This window comes from Caretta caretta, chromosome 11 (assembly GCF_965140235.1).
Source record: "Caretta caretta isolate rCarCar2 chromosome 11, rCarCar1.hap1, whole genome shotgun sequence".
Lineage (NCBI taxonomy): Eukaryota > Metazoa > Chordata > Testudines > Cheloniidae > Caretta > Caretta caretta.
Window position 1 is genome coordinate 47,392,756 of NC_134216.1, and position 18,123 is coordinate 47,410,878.

Here is an 18,123-nt window from a genome sequence, read left to right on the forward strand (position 1 = left end):
TCAAACTGGGGGTTCCAACCCAAAGGAAGGTTGTGGGGGGGTTGCAAGGTTATTGTAGCGGGGTCATGGTATTGTCACCTTTACTTCTGCGGTGGCTTCAGAGCTGTGTGGCTGGAGAGTGGTGAATGCTGGCCAGCCACCCAGATGTGAAGGCAGCGCCTGAGCCAGCAGCAGCGCAGAAGTAATGGTAGCAATATCCTGCCATGACACCCTTATTTCTGCGCTGCTGCTGGTAGTCGCGCTTCTTCAGAGCTGGGCTTGCAGCCGCAGAGCTTCCTGAAGCTGAGGGAGGTTCCTGGAGATGAGTCTGACCTGGCCCCAGAAGCGGCCCCTGCAGGGGAAGAGGAAGTCCCGTCCCTCACCAGCCCGGCGAAGACCAGCAGCTGGAGCCTGGCACACAGTAGGAGCCTTTGTCCACGGTGCCCCAAGCCTTACCCTGCCCTGGTGCTTAGGGGTTAAACAGACGTTGGGCTGGCTGTGTGTGTGTGTGGGGAGCGACCACAGACCCCTGTAACCACATACCATGCCACCCCCATTTTTGCGCTGCTACCAGTGGCGGAGCTGCTTTCAGAGCTGGGTGCCCAGTCAGCAGATGCTCATGTCTGGCTGCCCAGCTCTGAAGGCAACAGTTTTTAAAATTCTATGACCTTGAAATTGACCAAAATCAACTGTGAATTTGGTAGAGCCCTAATTATGTCCCTTCACTAAGACTGTGGAATGAATACCACTACTCCTATGGTCGTAAAACAGTTCAGTTGGATTTAGAAAAAAGCTTTTTCTTCTGTCTCCACCATATAGTATTTTGGGGTTCACTAGCCAGTGACAATAGCTGATCTTGTCCAATATTTTTCTTCTTTCAATTTTATCAGGGATAGTTGTCCTTGTTTAAGGTTAGGTGAGCTTTGGGCGGCATTCCAATAGTTAAAGAAAGTTCAGGACTTACTATATTTGTTATCTTTCACTGTCATCCTTTAGGCATAGCAGCTTATGGTGAAAATTTACTTTTAAGGTTGGCAGTGCTATTCTGATCTGTTGACCCAGTGAGCAACTCAGCTGAGCTTACTGTAGTGCCTGATGAGTGTGTTGCCGTATAGCTCAGCAGAGCTAATATGGTGTCCTTGTTGTAGAAGTCTCTGTGCAGTCTAGGTGACCTGTTCCCTTGTATGTGGAGGGGGCTGGTGACATATTGTATCCCAAAAACTTGGAATTAACTTCTGACAAATTGTGGTCCGTTGTCAGTGACTATTTTTTTTCAGACTGCCAAAATGAGAGAAGATGCCTTAACTTTTCTATGAGTTGTGGGTCTTGTAAGAAATAGAATTTCAGCAAATCTTATTAAATAGTCAGTGGCTACCAAATCAGTATGTTTCTTTTCTTGACACAGGTCTAGTGCTTAACTAGAAGCTTTACTAGAATGGGAAGGGGGCGGGGAGATTCTTCCTAAAGCTAGTCTGTCTCTAGTCACAGAGTTTCTGTCTAGAATCTTCTCCTTTCTTAGCTTCTTGGTACAGGTTTAAAGGAATTGTACATATATTCACACAATGACGATATGCATACTTAATAACTAAAGTTACAAACCTATATAATAATTAATAAAATCTAATATCATTATGCTGGATAGAAGGCTTATGAAGCAGTAGTGTCTGTTGATTAGATCAGAGTATTAGCCAGAACTCCTGGCTTTCGTTCATACCATTGCTACTGACTGACTGCCTGACATTGAGCAAGCCACTTAAATAGGTGTTTTCCTTATTTTACAGCTGAGGAAACCAAGGCACAAAAAAGTTGATTAACAGGGATGTTGCAAGGTTTAGTTAACAGATGGTTTGTAAAACCCTCTGTGATCCTTGCATAAAAGATCCTGTACAAGTGTAAATGTTGTTGTTGACCAATTCTATACTTTATACTAAAAAATTAAATTTGCCTCTGTTATAGAGTTGGCAAATCCTACTTTGACACTGTTCCTTTAGTTTCCATGTATAACATAAAAATGTTGTACACTGTAGTCTTAAATGCATAGACATTCTACCCTGGAGCTTAGTGATATCCACAAACTATTCAAACTTTGTTATCGTGGCTGGCTTTTACAAAGCTCAAGTGATTTGTTAATATCAGTGGCTCCCTGAGATGGAAATACAGTCCATCCTGCACCCATTGAAGTCAATGGAAAAACTCCCACTGACTTCACTGGAGTAGGATCAGTGCTGTAGGCATTTAGGGTCTGATTCTGTGATGTGCTGAGTGCCAACAACTACCAGTAATATCTGTGGGAGCCAGGAATTCTCAGCACCTTGGAAAAGTGCTCAGCTCCTCACAGGATTATACTCTCGACTGTAGGTAGTACACAGTTAAATTTGTGTGTAAAAATGTGTATTTTTGTCTATTATAGGTGGTGAATGAGAGAATAATCTAATTTACTTTTTGACAAGACATTTGCTACTCTCTCTCTGCGTATGTGCATGCATAATCAAAGGGAATGGACTCGGCTAGTTCTTCTAGCCCTTGATGATCCCTGGTGGTTTTCCTCTTTTTCTGTCCACATTGCTGGTTAAAGACAATATAAAAAATCTTGAACATATTTTACATTGTATTGTTAAAAATAACACCTAAATTACAGGTACTATCTTCCTGGATTGTAACTGAATTTCTTGTAACAATCTAATGCACTTTTCACTATAGTGTTGCATAATCTGGACTTCTCCTAGTGTGTACAACATAAATAGACTGATTTTATTTCTGTTTCTAATCAATTACATGTCCTGGCTCTCAGGAGTTAGCAAAATGCCTTGTTGTTTGGTGTGTAAAAACACCAAAAATACTTTCCCCGCAGGAATGATGGAATACATTTCTATTGTTTCTCGGTTTATATGACATTTTAGAAAATGTAAATTTAGGATCAAATTTGATTGGCCAGTCTTACTTTCAGTTTTGCAGTGGTATTTAGTTCAAGTGAAGTAGCATCAACATTCTTGGTAATGAGATCTGCTTGTAAGATTTATTTGTTTCAAAAGACTATTCACAATGTTGTAGTTGTAAGGAAAATGGACTTACTAGATGGCTATTTCTGTGGTACGCTTTAGCAGTTTGGGACTGTAACCACTCCACATTGAAATTTCTCATCTGTCTTACAGTAGTTCATGGCTATGCAGAAGTCTCTCCAAAACACTCATCACATTGTTTCAGAGTAGCAGCAGTGTTAGTCTGTATTTTCAAAAAGAAAAGGAGTACTTGTAGCACCTTAGAGACTAACAAATTTATTTGAGCATAAGCTTTCGTGAACTACAGCTCACTTCATCGGATGCATTCAGTGAATGCGTCCGATGAAGTGAGCTGTAGCTCACGAAAGCTTACCCTCAAATAAATTTAGTCTCTAGGGTGCTACAAGTACTCCTTTTCTTTTTACTCATCACAGTGTGGCAATATTCATAAAGGCCACTTCTGCTCCATTTCATGGAATTGTCATCCCTGTAAGAAGGCCTTCCTTCATTTATCTCAACTTTGTCAGTGTTTTGAAATGATTTAAAAGTGTTTAGTGTATTTACTAAGACTGTTTAAGATAAACATAAAAAATCAGCTGTGTGCCCATCTTACATTGAAACAGAAAGGAGGAAATCCTCCATTTGAACTCAAGGATGGTTTTTATTTTTTGAATTTGAGTGTTTTGTTTGGCCAAAATGTCTTCTATAATAATAACATAGTTTACCCTGTTGGAAAGCGTTTAGGAACTTTCTCATGTAGAATATTCAGGAAAGAGGAGATTTTGAAATGTGACTGAGAAGACACATTTTTTTTTTGTTTTGAGTTTTTGATGGCAAATGAACACACTATTTAATTGCACTCTGGCTGCCAAACTATGATTTTAACAGCCGAAGTTTTAACTGCTTCTAAAACACAATGCAAGATCTTCATTCATTGTTAAAGATTTCCTACAATAACCAATACCGGGTCAAACAAACAAACCCAACAGAAATTTTCTACAAAATGGGGCGACTGAAAAGCAGAATCCTCAGTGAAGTCCACTATGGGCACCACCATGTGGCTCTAATCTACCTGATCAATACATAGAGCCTACAGTGATGGGCACTATGGGTGGAAAGAGGGGGGTAAATATTTGGGGGGAGGTGTTGAGTAGAAAATCCCAGAGAATCCAGCATGGCATGCCCACCCACTCTTCCTTGGTGTCACCTAGAATGTCTGGGAGATGTCTCTGAGGGATCTAAATCACTTTGGTTCCTTGATCCCAATGCAAGTCAAGATTTTTTATGAAGCTCTGCATTCCAGATTCTTTGGTTTTCCATTTGTCCTTGACCTATGTTACGTCTGCTCCACACTCGTGCCACTACACTTAGGGCTGTGAGAGCAGGCAGCTTCTTTGGAGTCTGCCAAAGCAGTATGGTATCCACCCCCAGTGTACAATGTGCCTTTTCTTGAGTATGCAAAGATATTGAAAGATCTCTAAAACCTCCTGCTTAGCAGCATAATGCACTTGAAAACAAACCCGAATTAGCTGACTTATGAGCCATGCTGCTGAAAATATTCCTTTAAAAACATATCCCAGTTGCTTTGCTGCTGTTCAAGGGGCCTCCATTGTTCTTACGCTCTTCTCTTTTTAAATGTACAATTTTTCAATGGAATGGACTATACAGTGGTTGTGTATGTGTAAAGATGCAAGCAGGGAAGGAGACAGATTGCTTGCCAAAGTTTCTTTTCTAATAGCTGTTAACAGGCTGCAGAGGTGACAGGCTTAGTTTTTGAGGGAGAATGCCAGTTGTGCTGCTTGCTTTTTACCATTCTCTGCCAGCCAGTGCATGCACACTGTTGGCGTCAACTGAGGAAGTTGCTGCCAGCAACTTTGTCTAGCTAAAAATTAAGACATGCTGAAGTGGCCGCCAAGGAAGTAGAGGGAGAATAGAAATGTAGCCATTAAAACCGGGATATAAACAATAGGCATGGTTGTTAATTCAGAACATAAGACTTGCTGTAACTTGAATAGATTTAATAAAAAACCTAGTCACTTAAAGCCCTATTTACTCCCATGAGAGACCCAAAATTCCAGGAGATTTGAGTTTCTAAAGGCTTGTTCTGTCGCCTAGTTGAGTGAATATCACTCATGCATCCGATGAAGTGAGCTGTAGCTCACGAAAGCTTATGCTCAAATAAATTGGTTAGTCTCTAAGGTGCCACAAATACTCCTTTTCTTTTTGCGAATACAGACTAACACGGCTGTTACTCTGAAATCTATCACTCATACTGTCACTATTTTAATTGGCATGTCACTGTAACAAGTTATTTCTAAAGAGTCATTGTCACAGGTTTGTGGCTTATTCTGTAGCAACGGTAAACTGTTCCAGAGGAACAATTTGCATTGTAAAATAAAGGGTGTGTTAGGAAACAAATATACACTTTTCATTCCAGAATTTAGTTTTGGAAACAGAACAAATACTATATCATGTCTTTGTTTATTTCAGAGTAACTTTGGGCAATTTTCTCTGCTTGTCTAATGAAAAACCTTCACATGCCCATATGTAAACACTTAAGTCATCTGATTTTCCCTTCTTTAATAATATTTTACTTTATTTTGTGTCTTTGGTTTGGTTTATACCAAGCTGATTTACTGCATAGCAGGTTAACCATCATTTGTCTACATTGGTGGACACTCTGTATTAATATCTGGTCTGTTTAAAGAGCTTATGCATTGAATTAGTTTACACAGGATGAGTAATACTATCTCCATTAGGGTCCAATCCTGCTGTCAGTGGGAGTTTTTCTGTTGACTTCAAAGACCTCAGGATCGGGCCCTTCAACAAGCCTCTTTCCATTCTTGAAATAGTGATTACATCTGTCCTGGAACAAAAGCTAAAGAATTTGATCCAGTATCCGAGCTAGCAAATGACAGATATTTTAGGTCTCATATTGTTCTTGTTTCTGATTAGACTTTATATTATTATTTTTACTTATTTTTTGTATTAGAGTAGTGCCTGGCGGTCCTAGTCATGGAGCAGGACCCCATTGTATTGCACCTAATACAAACACAGAACAAAAAGACAGTCACTGACAAAAGAACTTAAAATCTGCATGTGTGTGTGTCTGCCTGTCTATCTGTCTTTCATTCCCTTACTCACCTGTCCTTAGGATTTCAGTGTAGAAAAAACAGGTGTCCACTTTTAAAGTGTAAATGAGTTTAAAATGAATTCACTCCTGCATAGTGCCATTCCCACTGCTCCCTATTCATTCTTGTTGGTGGTGTGGGCACAATATAACATATAAGATTTTCTTTGACAACCTACAGAATGCCTGTGGCCTTCTTAACTTTTGCCTTGCTTCTGATTCCTGTGTTAGCGTTCATAGGTCTGAGTGCTGCCAGTTTTATTGACCGTTTTTGTTTTTTTTTTCCACAAGTATTTAGTCAGGGACTTGGGGATTGTTTAGTAAGTTATTGTCAGTCCCTATGTGTTTGTGCAGGCTTTCTGGGGGAGGAAGGCGGAAGGAGGCACAACTGCTGTTACCACAAGCTGGTTGTAGCTCTTAAGGAAGGACATGAAGAAGCAACGTTTTAAACTAGAGTTAACCTTTTCTGTGGTTTCAGAACACCTTTGGGAGCTTCTCTGGATGAGCAAAGCAATCCTACATTGAAGGGTAAGGAAAGGCTCTGTGCTCTTGGATAGCTGCTTTTATGATGAACTTTTCTGCTTTCTTATACATTGATTTTAAATCATAAATTGTTACCCAAATGCATATGTGATGGCTATCTTGATCTTGCTAAGGTATTTGTATTCCTGTGCAGCTGAGGGAGAAGTTTAGGGCAGGGGGAAAGGGTCAGAATTTTTTTTTTTTTAAAAGAGTTGAAGTCTTTAAAAAGACTACTCCTGTGCTTCAGCTTATATAAATGCAAAATCTCTGCAGAAGCGGGGGGGAAGGGGGAAGCTAGTTAATGCACAGTCTTAGAACTAGGTCAGCTTTTGTGCAGTCTTTCTTTGCTTGCTCTAACTGAAATGGCCACACCTGAAAAATTTGCTACCTGAGCAGGACAAAATTTGAAAGTTCAAAGTACAACAAGAATCTGCAGGTAGTGGCAGAGCATATAAAAAGAACTCGCAGTATATACCGGTGGAAGAAAGGGAATGACTGGACTAATTTCTTAACCCTGAAGCTCTGTGGTAAGATGCCTGGAGTGTAACTTAACATCCAGTGCCGGGTACTTACATTAGGTATGGCACCAGGGGGCTGGTAGTCATGATTAATTAGCTTGCAAGTTGACATGGAGTTGTTCTTCAGCTGGCTGCTAGATTAGGTTTAGAGCCACCTCTCACTCTTTTATCTCTCCTTTTAAAATAAGCTTTTCTGTGATATGAATAGTAACTTCAAAATACCATAGGCTTCATGTGTACATTATCAGGGTATAAAGGATAAAGGATCTGTAAAGATGTTCAGAGTAAATCCTACAGCATTAACTCTGTGTTCTTAACTAAAAATATTGTATGAGCTTTTGGAATGAAAACATTACAGCACTATATAGGCGTTGAACTGCCAAATGTACATTTTCAGGCATGCTGGTGAGAAATGGAGGAAGTTTTGAAGATGACTTATCCCTGGGAGCGGAAGGTGGGTATGGCAGGGTTATACGACTATTAAAGGAAGAATTTTTTAATTATTATTATTTAAGTAACATTCAAGAGTTTGAATTTATTTTGAAAAGTCAGTATTTCCAATATGGTCAAAGCCTGATGGTAAAGCTGTCTGGAAAGTAAGAGGGAAGATGAGACATTTGCAGAAAACCCAAAACAAATTTATTTATTTATTTATTTTTCTTTCACCAAAACTTTATTTCTTTCTTTTTGTCAACTTGTTGTGACCTGGCCTTCCTGCAGGGCAGAGCCAGCCTTGAAAGGGGCCTCCATAATGAAGGAAGCAGCTGTCTGCTACTTCTTCATGTGCTTTGGTGCAAACTCCAATGAAACAGTCCAAAGTACTGGTGGAAGGAGTGCAAGAAATGAGAAAAATGACTGTTTAATGCTTGTGCTCTCTCTATATGGGCCAGATATGGAGGTCAGACATGTGCACCAGTTCCATTGAAAACATGCCAGTGGGAGTGGCATGTGAGGGTTTTCTGAGGGCCAAATTTAGCCTCAAGTGTTCAGCTAATAGCCCATAGTGAAGGAGGAAGGAGAGAGGAGAGGCTGAACGATGGGAGAAAGAATTAAATGAAGCTGGAAATAAAAACCAGTAGATAAGTGTTTAAAACCAGCAAGCACCACACAAAATAAAACGAAGGGGAAGGCGTTTTAGATTGTCTCTCCGTGATGACACTTTTCCCCCTTGTATCTCCAGCTGTTGCTTTACGGTTTCTGTTCTGCTTCTCTCTGCTTGTTCCCGCCAGTTCTTCTTTTCCCCTCTTTCTTTTGGAGAAGGAAGAGAGGTGGCCTCTCAGAGCAGGCTTTTTTTTTTTTATCAGAACCTCTTGAACTCAGAAATGTGGCCTGCACAGACAGCCTTTTGGTGGTTTGAATGCTTTAAATTGCCAGAGAGGTCCCCGGCTGAGTAGCTGATCTGCAATGAGGGTCCAGTGCTGAGAGCTGCCGAACACGTTCAAGTTCCATACATGCAGAGGCTGATCAGCACTTCACAGATTGGGTCCTGCTTGTCCAGCTACCCTGTGCATACATGCAGGATAAGGAGTATACAATAAGTTGACAACAATTTTTTGCAATTCTAAAAAGTGTTTGAGAAATGTCAGATCTGATCTGGTATAAAGCCCAACCCTGTTCTTATTGCAGTCAATCAGAGTCTTGCCAGCAACACCACAGAAGGAGGGTTGTGCCTTGGGGGGGAAATAATTCTTTTTTTTTTTTTTTTGGAAGTTTTTTAAAAATAATGAGGAAAGCAATTTATTTGACAGTTGACTTGATGCGATTAATTTAGTCCATATCACTTACTGAATTAGAGTAAGTGGGATTAAAAAGATTCCTCCTAATAGACTTCCCATTTGTCAGACTGCCTGCCATACAAAGGACTTGTTAGTGAAGTGTTTTCCCTTTGTTTTAAATAGCAATCCAAGTTCTGGTCATATGACTGAAAGGGAAAAGGACAAAGCTGTAAGAGCTGGCTGAAAAATTTCAAATTTCAAAATTTTCTGAAGGTGGGGGGCAGAAAAAAAGGAAAAATATTTTTCAAAAAACTTTTGATCAGCTCTAAAAGGGTAGATATGGTTAAGTGTGTGTGTGCATATGTGTAATTTTTCTAATAAACGCATACCCTGAATACAATAGATGAAAATCTTAGTGTAAAAAAAAATAGAACCAACTAACACCTATTATTACAAATGTGTATACATACCGATTGTACGCTTTTAATGTGTAAAGAATGGACTCTGGGAGGTGGAGTGGCATCTACAAACATATGTTGTTGGCTACCATTTCTTATCAATTATAAGTGCTGTTTTGCCAAAGAGCTTTATGTACAATTCATTCCTTCATTTTTCTGCAGCTAATCATCTACATCAAAGTGATGCAAAAATGGAAACATGGTAAGTATCTCATTTTTGTTTTGTTTTTGGGAAATATTGAAATAAAATGATCTGAACTATGAGGTAAAGGTAAACTAGGCAGTCCACGTACTAAAACCATTCCATGAAGAAGAGTTTACTCCTACAAAGAAGACGTCACTAATAATATCGGGGGTGGGGTGGGGTGGGGAGGGAAGACTTTAATACTCACAAAAATGTATTCCATAAATATGTTCCTTTACTTCCGTCGCATTTAATCCGGAGTCTCAAGTAAAAGGGGGAAATCTCTGAACACAAAGCAACACTTCTTCAAGAAATAAGTGGCTTAATTCAGTTACCTCACCCGCCACTCAAATGCCTGATCTGTTTCTGGACAGTGTCAGGAAAACTGCTCCTTGTTTCAACCTTTGAGACGGAATCCCTCTTTTTTGGGAGTAAGGGGGGCAGGTGACTGTACCGGGAGAAAGCCTCTAGGGAATGGCCTCCTACTTACCCCCAAAGCAATGCTCTAAGTGCAGTCAGAGCCCAGCTACGCAACAAGTAGACTTGGGCTACATCTAGGCTACAGCTGGGATCGATGCTCCGAGATCGATCCACTGGCGGTTGATTGAGCTGGTCTAGTGAAGACCCGCCAGATCGACAGCAGATCACTCTCCAGTCGACCCCTGTACTGTATGCCTGATGAAAAGAGTAAGGTAAGTCAACTGGAGAGTTTCTCCTGTCGACACCCCGTGGTAACTCGACCTAAAGTTGTGTAGTGTAGGTCGACTTACTGAGGTGGCGTAGACATAGTCTAAGACCTTTTGCTACATCACCTCATTCAGTCCCAATAAAATCCCTTATATTAATGGACCCAGCTGCTCTGTGTTTCCTTATCTCCTAGGTGACTATTCTGCCAGATCGCTTGCAAGTGAAACTCCCATTATCTAATGGTTAAAAATCTATATTCCCAAAAAGGGTGTTGATGCTGATGCCATGCAGGGAAGGTCATTTAGCCTATATGACACTGGAAAATGCTGAGGCAGTACCAGTTGCTGGGGATGTCGGGAGGAGATTTGGGGATTGGTCCTGCTTTGAGCAGGGGGTTGACCTCATGAGGTCCCTTCCAACCCTGGTATTTAAAAAAAAAAAAAAAAAGAGAGAGAGAGAGAAATCAGAGTGGGAGTCTTGGTTGGAGCCAGTCCCATTCCATTTCCCGCAATCTGGAAGCACGGCCAATTCCCAGGCCTGTCTGAGAGGCTTCCCCTGCTTTGTGCTGCTCATGGGCCGCAATCCGTGCCTTGCACTAGGAAGCAGAAGGGGTTAGGTAGTTGAAATCAGCATCTAAGAGGTGAGGTAACACAAGCAGCAAGCTGAGGCCAGTTCAAGTGTGAAGAGGCGGTCCCGTGGGGGAGGTAAGGGAGTGGAGAACATAAGCCTACTGAAGTAAGGGATACTTTTGATCCTTCTGGGTGGGTGAGAGCAGGAAGGGAGATGGAACTGTTCTGTGGGAGACTGCAGTAGTGTTTTCTCAGCTTGCATCCCTTGCCTTAGGATTCTTAGGGTGTATATGCCTTTTTTATTAAGGGGCTAAGGATTAATTATTTCTGTGTATTAATAAAATGAGACCTAGCTAATGTAAACCAGATAATACTGAACAGGAAAAGAAATTCTCTGAGAGTGAAGACTTAGTTTTCCTTAAAGACTGAGAATTGAATCACTGCAAGGAACCAGTTCATCATGTCAGTATTGTCTATTTGTATGATAGCAATGGTATGTTGGCGAAGGAGAGGAGACATCAGTTCCACCAGAAGGGGAGAAGTATGAATTCCACTGGTTCTGGGAGAAGCAGTGCAACGGTTTCAAGGTAAAAGAACTATACTTTGGAGGATATGGCACAGTTCAGTGGGATTTATCATTCTTTTTCTGCCAATAGTTACTACTTCTATCCCTAAGATAGATGGACTTGGCTTGATTTATATGTATTATTGTGCTTAGTAGCAAAAGAGAAATTATTAATTTGGTTATTTGAAAGAACTTGAAATTTTTTTCTAGCTGTGGCTCTCAGAAACTAAGGACAAGTGGACTGGAACCCTGGAAATGCCTGAACTTTAGAAGCATTTCAGATTTCAAGACCTTTGGGTTGTGGGTTGGGTTAATAAATAAATAAAATGTTTGGATCTGAATGTTGACTGGGTTCACCCCTCTAATGGCTTGAACAGAAATGCCAGATGTAAACCCCTCCAAAACTTATGACTTGGGCCCATCGCACTGAGCTGCAGGAGACAAAACTTCAATAGGGCACAGATTGGGGGGCTGAAATAGCAACCAGATTGAAGGGATCATGTCCTAAAGAGAGCCATTGTGTAGAAAAATCTCTTGTTTTTCATTTGTCTAGTGTTTCTGAATTACTGGATCTTTATGAGGAAGACCCTGAAGAAGTACTCTATAACCTTGGATTTGGAAGAGATGAACCAGATATTGCTTCTAAAATCCCATCAAGATTTTTTAATTCATCATCGTTTGCCAGAGGGATTGATATCAAAGTGTTTTTGAATGCCCAAATGCAGCGCATGGAAGTGGAAAATCCAAATTTTGCTTTAACAAGTAAGTATACTTTTAAAGTGAAGGTTAATTTAAGCTTTTAAAATTTTGTAAACAACCAGAAAAGGAAACCTGTAGACTGGTATTCTGGAAAGCTTTTATAGTCTTGGGATCAAATTTTGGTCCTGTTTAATTGTAACTATTTCAAGATGTGATGTGTACGTGTTTGGGCAGGTTTTTGGAGTGGGGAAGGAAGGTGCCCCATCATTATCCTTCACCTTCTGAGTTGTATGTTGCTTTTTGTGAGTCTCTGCTAAGCCATCTTTCATTTCAATTTTAAAGCACTGAAACAAGCTACAACAAAAACACTCTTAAGAGACTTTTCTTGTCCTGTAGACGCTTAAGGTGAGATTTCAGAAAGTGCTCAGTGTTGACCTAATTCTGTTCCCATTGAAGTCAGTCGTAAAACTCCTATTGACTTCACTGGAAGCACAGTTAGGCCAAAGCTGAACCTTCCGAGAACTCCACCATTGGTGTGCAGAGCATCAACATAGTATTGAAAGAGAGGGGGAAAAAAAGTAATTGACGCATTCCATTACAGCAGTGCTTGGAGTGGGAAAAGCTGACTAAGTATTGTCAGTACTCACAGTTTTACTTTACCTGTGTTTCTGTACTTAATGTATTTATAAGGGCTCTCCCTACCTTTCTTGTTCTGCAGTTATAAAGTGCTCTTACAAACTTCCGATTGTTAAGGGTCAAGGGATCACTTGTGGTTTTCAGTACTAGGTAGTATTATAACCACTCTTGAGAGCCCTTGATAATTTCAGAAAGAGGCATGTCGGGGTTGCCCTTTTAAAATATCATGAAGACAGCCTATATTTCTAGGTAACTCTTAATGTTCTTAAACTAGTATTTACATACTGTGTCATACAAAGACTCAGTACCTCTTTATACCACAAGACTCTAAATTGTAGGTATAGAGGACAAGCTTATACATAAATAAAATATTATCTATACATTTTTTAAATGTTGACCTTAGAAATCAGCTTTGATATATGTGTGTATTACAATACATTCCTAACATGTTGCTGATATACTCTTGAAATTCTATATAAGGACAGGTGATCTCACTTTTACAAAAGTCTCAGAACATAGACCTGAATAAAAATGGATGATCATAAAGATAAGGGTTCACAACATCCAAATTGAATTTTGATGTGAATTTTACATAAGGGAGAGAGATGTTCTTTGGATAATGCAGATATTTGGGGTTCGGAAATCTGGCTTTACCTGTGCACTGTAAATTTTGGTTGTTTTGTTTACTCATTCCAGAGAGAAGAATTAGTTGCAAGTCCCAATACATTCTTAGCTAGGCTGTACAAATATTAGATGCAATAGCATCAATTATTCTCTTAAACATTTAACTTCTGATTTGTTCTTGTGCTTCAGGTCGTTTTCGTCAGATTGAAGTGCTTACTACTGTGGCCAATGCTTTTTCTTCCTTATATTCCCAAGTTTCTGGGACTCCTTTGCAGAAAATTGGCAGCATGAATTCAGTGTCTTCCAACAAAGAGACCTCCAACCCTGCTCCTTTAAATCGAAGCAATACTGCAAGTCGTTTAATGAAGACCCTATCAAAACTCAATCTGTCTATACCCCAGCAGGCAGGAGAAAATAGCAGCTGCACAACTCCCCCAGCTGTTGAAAAAGGGAAAATGCCACCTGGCCAAGGGACTGAAGAAAATGATGTCAAAAATGAATCAAAATTACCCAAACACTTAAAAAAGAAAGATTCTCCATCTCTGGCTACAGTAAAAGAGGAGATATCTAGTAATCAGCCCAATATTATAGACATACTTAATGCCACAACTCTTTCTGCTGGAATTAGTGACAAACAAGGAACTCAGGATGATAATGTGCCTCATACAGATGAGCAAAAGAATGACTCACCAAGTCACCAGAATAGATTGTCTGAAGAATCTGGTATTGTGGACTCCTCCAATCTCAGTAGCGATGCTAATATATCTACAAATAATGAGCTTGAAAATAGCACTGAGCTGCAAAATCCATCTACATCAACCCCAGATAAAGAACCTTGTGCTCCCATAGAATCTCCATCCATAACTATTCTAAAGCTACCGCAGAAGGACTCCTTTGAGATGGAAGAGGTAGGTGGAAAGAAATTACCTTATTTTGCAGAGTTGATGTAGCCTTTGTCGTTCCCTACACTGACACAGGAAACATTGAGACAAGACTGTCCTTAAACCAAACAAACCCAAAAGGCTGGTAAAAGAGAAGGTTGTTTGACGTGCAGCTCCATGCCAGGAAAATACATTCTTTTAAACTGATTTTTGATTTTGCATGCAGTGTTTTGTGGGTGTTTTTAGTTAAGCTTCTAGTTTTTCCTCTATCATTTTAATTACTGTTTTCCTTTTAAAAAGGCTAACTCTACAGCAACAGATGACGTCCTTGGCTCTGCTAGTAGTGTAAGCAACATAGCTCCCTGCTCTGCTGAGTGTTAATGATGTCACTTGTTCTAGGAGAGTTAGGAACATTAGCTTATAGCTTAGACGATAAAACCTTTCACTTCCATGTTTGTGAAATGATCTTTTTTACATTTTGGAAAGTGAGAACTGCTCACAGTAATTAGAGGTTGCAGCATCCCATTAGGCCATCTAACTCAGTGGTTCTCAACCTTTTTTCATTTGCGGACCCCTAACCATTTTGAATAGAGCTGCAGACTCTTGGAAATTTTAGCCATAGTCTGTGGTCCCCCAGGGGTCTGCGCACCACAGGCTGAAAACCATTCTTCTGTGGTAACAACAACCTTTCGCGGACCCCTTAGTTGTCGTCTGAGGACCCCCAGAGGTCTGCAGACCATAGGCTGAGAGCCACTGATCTAACTCACTCTCCACCAGTGCAGGAATTTCCTCTCCAATATAGTCTACAGTGGTTTGTCAGGTGACCCTTTACGTGCCCCAGAATGATGGGGTCCACACCATTTTTCTCTGGAGGCTATTCTACTGGATCTCCCTGTTGGGAAGTGACTTTTTCTGATAATCAATTTAAATTGTCTTATTTTTCATTTCTTTGAATTCAGGTAGCTTGCAGTCCCTGGCAAAGCTTGCCACTTCTGCATTTCAAACAATTCCTTCCTGTCAGAAAGAACTAGATCCTGGATGGTTTATTCTCTGACTGGACTGTATGCTTTTTGGATCAAGTCCTTTAACTCGTAACTTACAGGCCCCCAAAGTTTCCACTTACAAATTCCTCAAGAAAAATATTGCTTGATTAGCAAATTTTCATTTAGTATGATCTAAAAATGATGCTGTGTAATCAAGTATCCTGCCTCCAGCAATGGGCTAGTCCCTTTATTACCCCCATAAAAACTCTAGCCAACTATTTCAGTGATGGTTGTCCAGGAGTGATATTCTGTCCTAGTTCCCTGTAAGTGGTCTTTTAGACTCATGAGGTTTGCTTTGTTATCCAGTGAGTGCAGAAACTAATCATCTCAAACTGGACATAACAATACTGCACAGGGGAGGGATAGCTCAGTGGTTTGAGCATTGGCCAGCTAAACCCAGAGTTGTGAGTTCAGTCCTTGAGGAGGCCATTTAGGGATCTGGGGGCAAAAATCGGGGATTGGTCCTGCTTTGAGCAGGGGGTTGGACTAGATGACATCCTGAGGTCCCTTCCAACCCTGATATTCTATGATTCCTACTCATACTAGTAATTATAAGATGTGTCTAACGAGTTATGGATTAACAGATGTTTTGTGAGAGCTTTTAAATGGACACTGTCAAGTAGTCTCCAAATTTGACCTATTTTAAATTGTCATATCCAGTGAAGATGAAAATCCTTCAGAATTTAAATGTAATATATTTGTCGATGTGATTTTTTTTAAAAAAACAAACAAACAAAAAAACTCCCACCCTCTTGATTGAAAAACACAAACAGCAGATAACAAGGATTGCGTGTCTTCTTTTCAAGCAGAACTTAACAAATTCTATGTCTGGTGCTATGTTGGCACTGGAAAAGCGTGAAGCTTTTGTAACACAACCAAGGAAAACTTGGCTCTTGTTAGGTTTTGTTACACACATGATGATCAGATTGGATTTACAAATCTGAGATGATTTTTTCTTTTCTTTTGCAATGCTGGGCATTATAGGGTAGGTTGAAATGATACAAAACTTGGTGTCTTCTACTGAATTTTCCTTTGAGTTGGACACTTTAAGGAAAACATGACCCAGAACTGAAAAAGGGACTGCTGAAACCTCTGCAACCCAAAACTGATGAGTTTGTGCAGCTCTAGTTGACATAGTTTGCAGGGCTATCAGTGCATAAACACAGCTGTTTTAGCATGATGAAGTAAAAGGTAGGACAGAGTTGTGGTGAGTTTTTGTTTATACAATAAGAGTATATACATTTCAACTGCTTTCTAATCCCCAGGAGGGATTCTTATTTTTTTTCGGCAAAACTGAATGTTATCTGGTAGTTTTAATTTTATTTTCCTGCATTTTAAAGAGGGTACAATGAACAATAAACAATATTAGAAGCGATGCTTCACCCACTCTTTCCTAAGCTTTGTTTGGAACATATTCCTACACATCAGAAAGATGACAAATATATTAAGGAAGCTCTTCCCATGCTTTCTAAGGCTCTCTCAGCTCCATTAGGAAGGCTGTCGCTGTAAAGCTAGCCAGTGTGGGAGTGAGTCAGAGCAGGATTTCCCTCAAGCAACCTCTGTTCAGTTAGCCAATTAGATTCACTAAGGTCTGTCTCCAGCTTCAATATTGGCTAAAGAGATGGGAAGGAGTAATGGGCTTGTGTTGCGAGGCAGCACACTTGGATTGCAAACACAACTCTGATCCAGTAGCTCAGCCAAGGTCAGGAGGTAGAAGGCATTTAAGATGAAAAGGAGATTGGCAGTTGAAAGGCAGAGCCTAGCCATCAGAAACAAAGAGAAGGGAAGAGAACCAAGGTGTCTTTCCTGGAAGACCAGTGCAATCCAAGGGCCTGTAAGACTGACTGTTCTCAATTTTTTTTAAAAAGTAAACCGATTTAATTCAAATATTTATTTCCTGCTTTGTAACTTGTCTTAAACAAGTAGCTATATTTTGCAAAATACCAGGAACTGTGTTGAATCAGTCTTACTCTTTCTTTGAGGGGGTGGAATCGGGGCCATGATGCTAGATTTAGGCTTCTACTGTGCTAAGGGCACATGCAACAAAAAGTCCCTGCCACAAAGAATTTATTTTCCGAGTACAGATTATATCTAATTGAAGTATAAAATGAGAGGTAACAGGTGGATAAAACCAAGAGACGAGTAAGAGTGAGGTTGGTTATGATTAGTGCTTTAAACAGCAGCCAGCCACGCCTTACATGCATTACAGCAGTGCCCCTCACTCAGACCTTTCTGGATGTTCCTTCCCATGGAGGTTAGAATGTTCAAAAGGATTGCTGAGTTCTGCTTCAGTGAATCACTTCTCATCGCCAAAGCTGCCAAGAAAGATAATACAAATGACCAGTTTCTGATAATTAATAACTGGTGGCTGATTGTGAGCTACTTGAGCCTAATGAGTTTTGAAGAAATAGCTTTTCTTGTATCTCGTTCTTGTGGTCTTATAACTGGAATTTTACAAACTGCCTTTACAGCAGATTAAAACATCAGCTATTGTGCCAGTTGTGTTGCATTCATTTTTTCCTGCAAGGCACTTTTTAAAACACTTCATATCTAAACGTTAATGGTGGCATTGCTTTGGTTAAAGTAAATGGAGTTGCACTTGCTTACATTGGGGTTAAATGTAAATGTACATTGGGCCTAAAATGTTGCTGAGCAAAAATATTAAATGCACAGGACTTGGACCTGCGGTCCTCAGTCAAGAAGTCAATTTGTGAGCTGCCATAAAGTGTTTTAGGTCCTGTGCTGCATTGAAGATGCTCAGCAGCCTTCAGAATCTTAAGCTCTTTGACAAAGGTAGAGCAAAGTGCTTTAGACTGTTTTTTTCCCCCCTAAACACATTATATCTTTGATATCATTTATCAGTTTCTGTTTTCTCATAAGTAAAGCTCAAATTGCTCCTGGTTGTTTAATTTGT

The 18,123-nt window shown here is 40.1% G+C and overlaps 1 protein-coding gene across 5 annotated transcripts in view; it reads left to right on the forward strand.

Moving 5' to 3' along the window:
* ITPRID2 (ITPR interacting domain containing 2) overlaps nucleotides 1-18,123 on the forward strand; it is a 56,461-nt gene that overhangs the window by 2,234 nt on the left and 36,104 nt on the right. For all 5 annotated transcript variants that reach the window (XM_048869463.2, XM_048869464.2, XM_048869466.2 and 2 more), the window contains 6 exons: nucleotides 6,587-6,636; nucleotides 7,546-7,602; nucleotides 9,484-9,523; nucleotides 11,250-11,348; nucleotides 11,880-12,088; nucleotides 13,475-14,193. In XM_048869463.2, the coding sequence (XP_048725420.2) occupies nucleotides 6,587-6,636; nucleotides 7,546-7,602; nucleotides 9,484-9,523; nucleotides 11,250-11,348; nucleotides 11,880-12,088; nucleotides 13,475-14,193 (1,174 nt within the window). The remainder of the gene's footprint in view (nucleotides 1-6,586; nucleotides 6,637-7,545; nucleotides 7,603-9,483; nucleotides 9,524-11,249; nucleotides 11,349-11,879; nucleotides 12,089-13,474; nucleotides 14,194-18,123) is intronic.